At 39.1% G+C, this 12,662-nt stretch overlaps 1 protein-coding gene across 1 annotated transcript in view; it reads left to right on the plus strand.

The window, feature by feature from the left end:
- Window positions 1-364: 364 nt before the first annotated feature.
- The window catches only part of zgc:174356 (uncharacterized protein LOC100137120 homolog), a 45,498-nt gene continuing 33,200 nt past the window's right edge, over window positions 365-12,662 (plus strand). The window contains exons 1-3 of the mRNA XM_036593319.1: window positions 365-653; window positions 4,989-5,718; window positions 8,318-8,415. Coding sequence (XP_036449212.1) covers window positions 537-653; window positions 4,989-5,718; window positions 8,318-8,415 — 945 coding nt within the window. The 5' untranslated portion in view covers window positions 365-536. The remainder of the gene's footprint in view (window positions 654-4,988; window positions 5,719-8,317; window positions 8,416-12,662) is intronic.

A 12,662-nucleotide genomic window follows, 5' to 3' on the forward strand; every position in this document is an offset into this window, starting at 1 on the left:
GAGTCTTAAACCTCACCACACTTTTATGAAAGGTTATAAAGAAACCTTTGACAGGCTGTAATAAGGCATTCATACTGGCCTCAGCCATTCCTGCACCTTGTTCTGCTCAGCCAGGAATTGGAATAGACTGCAATTACTTGCCGTTTTGTATGGATTTCAATGCGAAGCTCATGGTGTGAGGCACCCTGCTGTATTTAAAGTTGGTTATGGCTTATGGGTTCTTTGGTAGCACAGAAAAGTCTGTGCAAATGTGTCCAGGGAGTGTTCATAGTGATTCATTAGGTGCAATAAGTCCCCCAGCCAATGAAGATAAACTGTGTGTTTTGCTGATAAGAGCAGGTCATGACTAAGGCTTTTCCTGCTTTCGGTGGCTGACTTGCATGTGACTATATGACCTCACCTAAGCACCGTGTCGTGAGAAGATACAGAACTTCCCTGGTTTCTTTTCAGACCCTGGAAATGGAGTGACTTCTGCTTTAACCCCACAAAGAACATATCCTCCCTTGTTTGTACAGCTGTTAGCTCGAACGGTGAACATGCCAGAATGGCTGGAGAAGTCCAGGAGAATTATTACAGTGGAGCCGGTGATTTTCTTCTACATGACCAGCACCTTCATCATGCTGCCAGCATATCAACAGCTGGTCATTGACAAGGTAGGCAAGCTAAAAACCTTGCATCAGTTGCCTTGGGCTGTCCCTATCCTGCAACAACTTCAAGGAAAGGGGGAAGGAATGGGGAAGAGAGAAAAAGAGAGGGAGAGAGACAGATTAATCAAGGCAATTCCTGGGGAACAGTGTTCTGCTCTGTCTCCCGAAAAACAGGTCAGCGGGGTGCAGTTCTACAACAGAAGATGGAGGTGCCTGAAGCTGAGCAGGCTAAACGCAACCTCGGCTGCTTTGGAGTGCTACAGCACTGCTTGAGATGTGCTCAAAACCCAGAGCTGCAGCAGACATTAATCAGCCTGAACTGACCATGACTCACAACGTTCCCAAAGCAAAACAAGGAGCCTTTGTAATCTCCCTGTGCACTAGATTCAATTATCGCTGGTGGTCATTTGTCTGGCTCTAGCTGCTGAGCGTAAAAGTTGGTTAAGGTCGTATGTGTGGTTCCTCTTTTGACCTTGCCTGTTAAGGGATAAAAAGCATAAAACATTTAAATGTCTTTCTGCATTTGTTTTGTGCCACCGGAGAACCAGTATGTCCTTGTGGCTGCGTGTTAAAGATGCATTCATTTTCATTGAGATGTTAAGCTGTTTCCAGTGCCTGCTCTTGTCTCCTTGCATTGCTCAGAGCAGCATATGGCAGACATCCTCCTCTTCCTTTCCTCTTCCTTCTGCTACCCTTCCTATGAACTCTGACTGTGTGCTGCGGTTAGGATGTGGGGGAATACATTGTATGAAAGACCACAGCTATTGCACATGCACTGTTTAAAATTTAAAGGTTCAAATGTACATTACTAATGATTCAAACTGTATCTTTTACTGATGTTGAGGTTTTGTTTTATTCTTTACGGCCTTTTTGAATGAGATATGATCTCGATTGTGTCGGTATTGCGGCCCTTCTCAGGGTCTTAATAGCTATTGTTGTGGAACTATTTCACTGCAAACAATAGAGCTCAGGCACACACACATAGACAAGTCATATGACATATGGGGGTGGGCTGAGAATATTTTTCTTGAGAAAACTACAGGACACCAAGCGGGAACAGTAGAATTGAATCTCTCACAGTATCCTGCCTTCACTTTGCATTAAAGACTCCTTTTCAAAAAAAGTTTGAAGTGCTATGTAACCATTTTTTACATTTTAAAACATACTGTTAACTACCCAGTCCATACGGTCCATATATGTAGTTATGTTATAACTGAAGTTTGGGGGGGGCATGCCTGAAACCCCTCCTTCTTCCAATCTAACGCCCTATAAATTCACATCCTTACCTTCCGTTCCTGTGACGAGGTGCTCACAATCCCCACCACCACCCCATCTCCTCCCTGTTCCCCAGTCCTACATCAGTCCTACTACAGCTGTGAGGGGGTTCTGGCCTTCTAGCTACAGGCAGAAGCTGCCCAGAACTCCAGGCTAGTTTCTCAGAGTTCTCCCCCCTCCCTCAATCAGTCTTTCCTCATACTACCACCCTGTTGAAGGCATGGTCTGAACTCACAAAACAGACACTATGCTGCAAAAACAGCCTGTTTCAAATTCATAGTTTCTGTGATGTCACAAGAACCAACTCAGTTACATACATTCACCTATTTAACCCGCAGGTGTTTCGCCCAATTATATTTAAGTTCTAAGCAGCTTTTCTGCTCTGAGTGCTTTTTAAATGAGGCGCAATACATTGAAACCAATCAGAACAGGGCTCATTTATCTTATATCAGTCTTAAAGGCACAGTAACAAAAACAGCCTGATCGTTTTAAGGGATAACGAGAGGTTGGAGAATGGTCATGGACCTCAAGGGAAAAATAAAGCACAAGAAAAATGTAGGATATGGGCCATTTCAAATGCATCCCACATCTGGATGTTGCCTTTATAGACATTTAAAAGACAAGTGTAACCACACTTGCAATCAGAATGTGTCCTGATACTGAAAAACATATTGTGATTGGATCTGTGGAATGCTTACTGTCGTTCAGGGTCAAAATCAAAAGATTTGAACATTTTGGTTTGTTCTGAACAGAAAAGATATTTTTCTGTCTCTGCTCCAGCATTCCAACCATTTTGCTATTTGGTAACTGATTACAAAGACATAAAAACGGTTGATATCGTTCTTCTGATACAGCACACTGTTCACATGTTAGGCCTACACTATTAAAATATCACTAAATCAGTCACTGCTGTATTCACTGACTATTGTTTGATACTTAACACATCTTGTCATTGGATTTTTCCAGAGCTGGGTAGAAGTAGCGATGACACATTCCGTTACTGAACAAATTCCGGCTTCAGATTATAAGAAGCCCTAAGCAAGAATTTACTTGGAAAGCCCCCTGTCCCTCTGTGAACCCGACATATCTTAATATTTGTTTACTTAATAGGTTTTTGAATAAGAAAGTGAAAAAAGAAAAAGAAAAAAAGCTATTTATGCCAGACGCCCAAGTCCTGAGTCCTTGTCTTATGATGTTTCTTGGTGTTTGTCATGGAACTTCTGGACACAACCAGCTGATATATACCTCACATCAGGCAAATGGTCACATATAGGCAGAGCTGTATATGAATATATAAATGAGACACTTGTGAAGTATAAAACAAACTGAGCTTTCACAGCAAACTATTGTTGAGGGAGCTAATGCAAAACATTTTAGAGAAAAAGATGGTATAACTAACACTTGGTTAATACCTGATTTATTGTTTTGCAGGGAATTAATGTTCCTGCTCTGTAGATGCCTTCATAACATTAGCAACAATATCATTTTCACTGTGGCTGGAGAGGAGGGGAGGGGGCGGAACCTTGCTCTACATGGGCCTATCACATCTTTCCTTGAATCAGTGACATCAATTGGTTTTATGACCAACATATCCAATGAGAAAATTATTGATCATTTACCGTTTTTGTTGATGCATAGCAATAGCAAGCAACTTTCACTGGCTGGGTCTGGTTACAATGCAAATAAAAATGACTGCGTTCCAAATATATCTTGATAAGTATATGGGGAAAAAAACCCATGTCATGTTTTGTGATGTGTTTTGATAGACATGTGATACACATTTGAATATTGTTATATATATACAGTTTTATATATATACTGTTATTCACCATTTTTTAACTGTTTTAACTGATAGTGGAACAGTTTGTGTGTAAAGTGGGACAGTGCTTTAAGGTTATAGGGTACATATGTGCATTAGCCTACCAGTACAGTAAAATCCTGTGTAGCACAACAAAACATTTAATCTCATTTGGATCAATGAATAACAATCTGGCTTAATATTTTAAAAACCAAGTGCTTTTGAAGGGTGGACTTCAGCATGTTTCAGCTGAGACTTCCTGTCTGACGCTATCTGCTCTCTGTATTTACCATACCACCTTTCATTCTGGTGGAAGACAGCTACAACTATTGTTAACACAATCATTTTTCTGTGAAAATTCATTAGAACGAAATAATAATCATGGTATTAAAGAGGAATTCCACTGACTTATCAAAATTCCTGCATAATTCAATACTTAAGATGTAAACAATGTTATGAGTGGTTTGATGTGAAATGCTCTGTTCTAGAGAAACCTACTGAGTCAAAATTGTTCACAGTGGTGGAACCAGATGCCCAAAGCATTTACCGCCTAAGTTTTTTATGTGAAATGGTTATAAATATGCTGCCTGATGCCTGAGATTTTGTTATATGACAGTTTTGAGAAGGAGAAAGTTTTGGCCCAAAGTGTTGTAAGGTAAAAAATTAGTCCCCAAAGAAAATCTTTTCAGATTTGCCACTATATTGCCATCATCAACATTACATATGAAACTCAGAAGACGTGTGGGTTCACTGGTGGTTTTGAACAGTAAATAAAATGGCTATATTTGTGTTGTAGATGTTGTGATCCCTGGGTCCTATCTGCACCACTGTAAAGAAATCCAAGTTGCATCAAAGTGGTATGACTAGCTATGTTTTCATTTCAATGGAAAAATCAGTGGAACTTCCATTTAGTTAACTAGTTTCCCATATTTTTGAATTAAAATTTCCACTCTGGAATAGTTCAATGAAAAAGATGCATTAAATTGATTCAATTCAAATGTGTATGTCATTTCCACATGAATAAAATATTTACATCAATGCAATTCTTGCTGTAAATAAACAGAAAGGCAAAATTATATAGATGCAATTTATCATCACTGTACAAAAAAGGCATCTCCAAGGCAAAAACATTCCTTGCTTAAATGTAACTCAATGTCATGGCTTTTTCATAGCGTTGAAGGGCAATTTGTTCCTTTTCTTAACTGAGCACAAAATATTGCTTGTTTTTGTTTCTAATCCCGGTTATCATCCTCTTCCTGTATTAAAAGGTCTGCCAGGAACTACATGGAGGCAGCTGCAGCAGCCATGAAGACAATATGGAGGTCGAGTCTCGGTCCTCCTATATGATGCTTCTCTACACAGCCATCCTCAGCTTGGTCTCCATAACCCCGGCAATGATGCTGGGCTCATGGTCAGACCACGCCGGCCGCAGGTGTGTGATGGTACTGCCCTTCTTACTGTCTCTTCTGAGCGGTGGGGTGCTGGTGGCCATGGTGTTGGTGCAGAGCATGAGTGTCTACTGGTGCCTGTTGGCTGCCGGCCTTTTAGGCCTCACCGGCGGCCACGTCTCCATTTTTCTCAGCTCCTTCAGCTACCTGGCCGACGTCACCATGGACTCCGCCTCCAGCAGGACGCTGCGCATGGCTGTGGCTGAGGCCATGATCTTCGTGGGAGGCATGGTGGGCTTCCTCCTGAGCGGGTTCCTAGAGCAGGAGTTTAACTTGTTGGCAGCTTTTGTGGCCTACCTCTGCTGCTCTGTTTTAGCCATCCTCTATATCCTTCTGTGGCTGCAAGACCCAAGACCAGTCAGCAGTGCCCTGATCTTCCCTCCTAAAGAGGACGGAGGGCCAGATTCTGAAAACCGCCAATCTGGGTTGTTTATTCTGAAGTACGCCAAGCTGTCATTTAAGGCAGTGTTCAGAAGAAGGTCTGGCCAGGATAGGCTGAAGCTGCACTTACTCATCCTCTGCATATTCATAAACAACCTGATGGCTGTCGGTGAGTGCTGCATAAATCTCTGATGCAACAATAACAGGGCCAGGCATGTTTGGCCAACTTAACACTGAGCACTGCTGACTTTTTTTAAAGCAGCGGTCCTCAGTTTTCTGGAGGCTTTCATACAGGCAGTAGCATGGAGATAACTTTAACTTTTATTCAAACATATGTCCAGTTAGAGTGTTTTAAATAAAGTTACAATTGCAATTTGTCCAATATAATTATTAATTACATCTCTCAAATTGTAATGGGATTACTTTACTCATTACTTCCTGGAAAGTAATGAGTAAAGTAATCTCACTACTCATTACTTTACTTCTATGTTACTCTCTAAAACCCAAACAAATGTGTGCTAACTGGAAAATACAATGAGAAGTCCAGTAACCATTTTCAGTGATTTATTTAGAAAGAAAAGGCCAGTATCCAGTAGTCAGTTATACTTAACCAGCTAATGCTGTTTGAAAACCTACAAACTAGCCAGGAGAAATGGTCCAAAAACAGCTACGTCAAAATAAAATCCTAAGAATTAAATGGAAAGCTTACAGGGTTGTTTCTGATCTGTTTAGGTGTGGTTGGGCCTCTCTCTTCTTCAGGTCAGGGATCTTTAGCCATTAGTTTCATATAAGTGGTTAGACGCCACAGCAGCTCATGGCACTCTTTCTATACTGCTCACATTCACAACTGAAGTCACTTAGTCAGCTTACCCAAGTACAGCCCCATTTCCAAAAAAGTTGAGATGCTGTGCATAATGTAAATAAACACAGAATGCAGTGATGGGCAAACAATTTAAACCCTATATTTAATTGAAAATAGCACAAAGACTACATAACATGTTGAAATGTTGAAAAACATATTTGATTCCAGCAACATGTTTCAAAAACAGTTGTGACGGGGCAACAAAGGACTGGTAAAGTTATGCAATGCTAAATTAAACACCTGGTGGAACATCTCACAACTAATTAGGTTAATTGGCAACAGATCTGTAACATGACTGGGTATAAAAACAGCATCCCAGAGAAGCTGAGTCAACATATGCTGCCATCCGGATGATGTCTTTTTCAGGGAAGGTCTTGCTTACTTCAGCAAGACACTGTCAAAACACATTCTGCACATATTACAACAGCACAGCTGCGGTCGAGATCTGTCACCCACTGAAAACATTCGCCGCATCATGAAACAAAAATGATGACAAAAAAACCCTGAGCTGTTGAGCAGCTTGCAGAGTCCCAATTTTTCGGAAATGGGTTTGTGGCACACACATGAGCAAATTATATACAAGGGACAAGCACAGGAAATATAAAGGAAATTTATGTTTTAAATATATTGCATGTAATTAAAATAGTTCTCTTAAAGATATGAGCAATGGAAATTCGTTTCTTATTAAGTCAGTAACTATAATGTATCTAGGAATTTAAACTGTAATGTGTTACACTACTTCAATACAGGAAAAAGTAACTGCATCAGTGTGATGTGTTAACCCCCAATACTGCCTATTTTAAAAGGCAATTTCACTGATTTTTCTGGATTTCTGCATTATTCAGTGCTTGAGATATAAACTAAGTCATTCAAATCAATTTGATGTGAAATGTTTCTTAGATTTCTTTCCAGTGGTGGTGATAGGAACCAGGGGTCCTGCTGTCTACCACACAAATATAGCTATTGTATTGACTATCTGAAACAACCAGTGAATCCACACGTGTTCTGAGTTTTTATATATAATGTTAATGGTGGGAAATGGTGGTAAAAGTGTTGTGAAACAATGTCTCAGACATCAGGCAGTGTATTCATAACCACTTAATGAAAAACTTTCTGTGAGGGAGTTTTTAGAATGTAGCATTTGATGCCAAACCACTCTGAATGATTTTGCTGACAACTTAACCATTTATTCATGAAGAAATTTTGAAAAAAGTCGGTGGAGTTCCCCTTTAAAAGAAGTGATCATTAGTGACCCAGATGGCTTTCATTCAGGCAATGACGAGGAAATGGCTTGGAGATCATCTTCAGTTTTTTCCTCATTAAATGAAATCCTGGTTATGTATCAAGATTTGGCTTAAAGTTAAAGTCAATTCTGAATTTGGCTCAGTGCTACACGCCGACTCCAAAAACCAGCAGGAGTGGAAGCACTCCGCAACCTCTGGCTGAGCCCTGAGAATATTAATCAAACATTGCTTGTATCCAGTTAGGCTGTTATAAATAAAATTAGGTGCCAAAAAGAGAGATGTGTCATTTCAAATGTGTTTGGGTGATTGCAGGCTTATTTATTATGGTTAGACAGTGCTAAAATTTCCCTTTCAAGAACTCTTTGTGTGCCGTATGTAATTACCTGACCTAATTTCCTGACTCTAAGACGAGTTTGACTCTGGTGATTTATCAGACAGGCTAATGCGTGTGCATTGGCTGAGCTGCCTGTTTGTGTTGATAATACTTCTAAGCTCTTTCAGGGAGGTTTATAAATGCTCTCTTTGAGTGTCAGTACTCCTGAGGCCAGAGAGAGAGGGAGAGGGAGGGAGAGAGAGAGAGAGAGTGGGAGAGAGAGAAAGAGAGAGAGAGAGAGAGAGAGAGAGTTAATGATATGTGCTTTTATGTGCTTGTGTCTCCCCAGGGGAGCAGTCTATCTTACTGCTTTATTTGATGTATAAGCCCAGAGAGTTCACCACAGCGATGTTTGGGGCGTTTAACTCTGCCAAAATGCTGTTGTTGGTAAGTGGTTTTGTTTCTACAGAGTTGCGTTAGCTTTGATAGCTCGAGTCTTCTTTAACCTGATCAAGGCCTGGATCACCACACATGCCTGTGGGGGTCCACATGGTGGCATCCTTTTAAGTATACCTCTTTTATTCTGTCTGTTTTTGTAATTCAAGACCAAAATAACGAAAGGCAATTTAGGAGACAATGCCTTTCATTGAATTTCCTTAGCAAGTTCTAGACTTTCCATCTTTCCCTGCAGGGATGCAACCTGGGTGGGGTGGTCACAGTGTGCTTTGGGATGTTTGACCACCAATGTGGCCTAGTTTATAGCATATATCACATAAGGTATAACAGAAAAAAAGTATCGTTTTTAAGTTGTGTTCAGAAATTTGGCAAAATTGGTTGTATAAAGGGAAGACATTTACTGTAAAAGTACATTCATTTATTTTCCAGTCAAACTAGTCAGTAAGTTTTTCATATTTTGGCATTAGAATAGAAACAGAAAACAGATATTTAGCAGAAAATTGGAGAGAAGTCTCGACAGCTTTTTTAGTATTTAGTGTTCACTTTTTACAGCTTCCATTATTTTCAGGACACTTCCTTTCAGTTTTTCAAAGAAATCTGCAGGATTATTTTTCCATATATTCAAAATTCACTCTTAGAAGCTGGTTGCATTTTCTGCTTCTTATAATTCAAGTAATAACAAACACATTCAGTGATGTTGAGGTCTGGAGTCTGGGGTGGATAGTCCATTGTTCTGAGAAGACCAGCAGCTTCTTTGTCTTTTTTATCTGTTTCTTTTTCTCAATAAAGACTTCTTGACAGTTGCACACCTTTACAACAGGATGGAAGGATGGACAGAAACACCTGTGGATTTTTTCAGAGCTGAAGCAAGAGTGGAGCTTGATTTTCTCCTCTCTCTCAAAGATGAAAACTTCAAGTACTGTATATCTGAAGGCGACAATTTTGGTGGGCTACCAGGTGTTGCATGGTTGTTAGTAGTCCTGTTTTCTCTGTATCTTTTTATTATCATTTAAATTCCAGTTTGTTTTATTCACTTATTTTCAAGTGACTTTCTGCTTCCTTATAAAAGGGATTTTGTAATATTCAATCTATTCAGAAAAAAAACTTGTACCAAGTGACTGTTTTGTCTGGAAATTTAAAAATGACTTCTCTGCATGCTATAGAAGACATATATTTAATTAAAATTCAGTGAAAAAGTGATATATTGAATTTACTTGATTCAAATATGTACCGCATTTCCACATCAAAAAAACATATATTATTTTCACACCATTGTGTTCACTTGATTGCATGGACGTAACATATTTCATTCATTTTTTTTGGAGATGATGAACACACGTGAATCAAGTAAATGCAATTCATCACTTTTTTTTAATGAAGAGGACAATTTCAAACATATTTATTAACGCGAGGCGATAGATATTTTAGCCCCAGGAGGTAGATGATCTTGCATTACCTTTTCCTCAAAATGAAAATATGCAGAACCCATAACAGCACCATTCCATATTTCTGAAAGTGCTGAGTGTCATCAAGGGCTAGGAAAATGCGCTGCACTTCATTCTGCTCAGTCTATTCAAAAGTGATAAACATTGGGGTTCAATACCAAATCTCTGGTACTTTCCTATTGTTAGATTTTTTGTTTTTCACAAAACACAAAATGCACTGAATATTGACAGCACTGTAGAACTAATACCAGGCAAAACCAAGAATATTGCCATATATTTGCAATTATTCAAGTGGTTCCACTGAACTGTGCGAAGTATCTTTTAAGGTATTTGATTGAATAATATCTATTTGATGAATTTAAGTAAATCACGCAAAAGTGATCTGAGTAAATTGTAATTAACTTGACTGATTGTTTTTTAGGTATTACTCTAACATTCACCTTTAAATGTTTATGTCATGACTAAAAAACACTGGTACCAACAACACAAATTCTGGGTTTAAGTCAGATTTACATAATTTATTTTAGCTGTTACTGTACTACCAGCTGTCTCCGAAATATGCTCAGCAGCAGGGTCCATGCTAACTCACTCTTACAGCCAACAGCATTGAGGCTAGGCACTTATCCAAAGAGTATAAGAAAGATGCACACACAACAGAAGGTATGCTGGGTAAAAACAATGTGAAGAAGGTGAGTAAAACAAGAATATGCAAATACATTGTGCAAGGAGCCAATTGGAAAGATGCTGAGTTTTACTCATTCAGATTACATTGACCAAAAAACACTTATTTAATATGTATCTTGTTAACAACACAACTGACTCAGTTACACTCAATTGCATGCATGATATGTGTGCTGCTGTGAGTCACCCTGTAAAGCCTGGCATAATAATTTAAAGAGGACCTATTATGCTCATTTTAAATGTTCATAATTTTGTGGGGGTCTAAAATTGATTTACATGCTTCAATGTTCCAAAAACACATTATTTTTCTCATTCTGTACATGTTCATTCACTCAAACGCTTTGTTCTAAAATGCTCTGTTAGAGCTCCTGTGACGTTAAAACTACCCAGTGTGCTCTGATTGGTCAGCTTGCCCACTCTGTTCTGATTGGTCACCTGGTTAAAAGTGGTAGTAACATCCTGTTACAAGTTCCACCCATACACTCTCAGAAAACAAGGTACGAAACTGTCACTGGGGCAGTGCCCTTCTTGTCACAGGGGTGGTACCCTTAAGGGTACATCTCTGCACCTTTAGTCAGGGAACATAATTGTACCATAATCTATTGAAATTACATTTTATAAGTTGTATTGACTCCACACACCCCGTCTCATCTCTAGGCTTTCTATTTTATTGTTCTGTTTTAAAACATTAGGTTATGAAAAGATACAAATGCACATTTTTCACCTGGGAAAAACTTATTTAAGGTCCACAACTGGACCTTAAAACCAATGTTGTACCTTTGAGGGAACATTTACATTGTATATAAATGTATCTGCACAGTACCTTTATTTCTAACATGTTCTGCCCCTGTCTTGCAGTCTGCAGATAGACCGTTCTCTCTTGAGCAGCTGTAAACACTGCTGTGGGCAGTAAGGATTGTGTTACGAGATTGCGTCATCTTGTAACAAAGGAAAAGGGCTGGAAATCCAATGAGGTGCTTAAGGCAGCTGAGAAAAGTGGTTTCTGTGGGAGAGATTTACTCTTACTGGTGTGTACTTTGGGCTTTGCAACTTTGCAGACCATTTTTACATGCAAAAAAGGCCACATAACACACTAAAGGAACAGAAAAACTGGAAAAGCATAATAGGTCCTCTTTAAAAGTCACTGGTGTCGGGTCAGGCTTTGCAGGAACTTTTCAGACAATATTATCAGTCTTTACATGTGAACTTCACAGGCCAGGCTTAACAAGTAGGTCTGTCTCAATGTTCAGGCCTCAAAATCAACTTTATGCAGATAAAGATATGACAACAATATAAGATAATTCACTTGCATTCTCGAAAGACATGTCCTTCTCTTTAAATACTCTTTCCATGCAGATGGGGAAGGGCTCAGAAGCGCAACCAACGTTACAAAATGTTCTTCAGCATGTTGAATGTAATTACACCAAATCCCAAAAATGTACACAGTGCAGCTTTAAGTAACAGCAATAAGAGAAAAGTGATTAAAACCAACACAGTGATTTAATTTTTAGTGTACGCTCTCAGAAAAAAATGGAGCTTTCAGAGTGCAGACGCTGTCAGTGGGATGGCACTCCTTAAGTGTATACCTTCAGTACCCTTAGATGGAGAACATCATTGTACCATTCTTTACAGTGATATTTCTTTTAAGTTGCATTGATCCCAGGTCTTTAAAACACATTTAGGGTGCACAGTTGGACCTTAAGAACCATGTTGTTCCTTTGAGGGTATATTTACATTGTTTGTATCTTGAGGTGCTAAAACCTTCCTGTACATTACTCTTTTTTCTAATAGTGTTATAAGATTAATTGTGAACTATTTGCATTGGTTCACTTGTCATGAAATGTTCACACAATGTCCTCACAGTGGGTAGCTGGCATTTTCAAAGGTAAGATTAGTGGTTTTGATATGACAGTGAAGTGACAGTATGAATTTCAGGTAAAGTGAGTGATAAAATATCCCAGCCTTTATGCATAGAATTTGTTCTATAGAAATGTTTTCAATTTTATGCCAGTGGTTTTTACAACTCCCCTCACATACAGTAGCTGTAAATTGCGAACGGCTGTTATATCAAATCAAAGTTCACAGTTTTGCTGATCTGAAAATTACAATGTG

Source organism: Colossoma macropomum, unplaced genomic scaffold (genome assembly GCF_904425465.1).
Source record: "Colossoma macropomum unplaced genomic scaffold, Colossoma_macropomum, whole genome shotgun sequence".
NCBI lineage: Eukaryota > Metazoa > Chordata > Actinopteri > Characiformes > Serrasalmidae > Colossoma > Colossoma macropomum.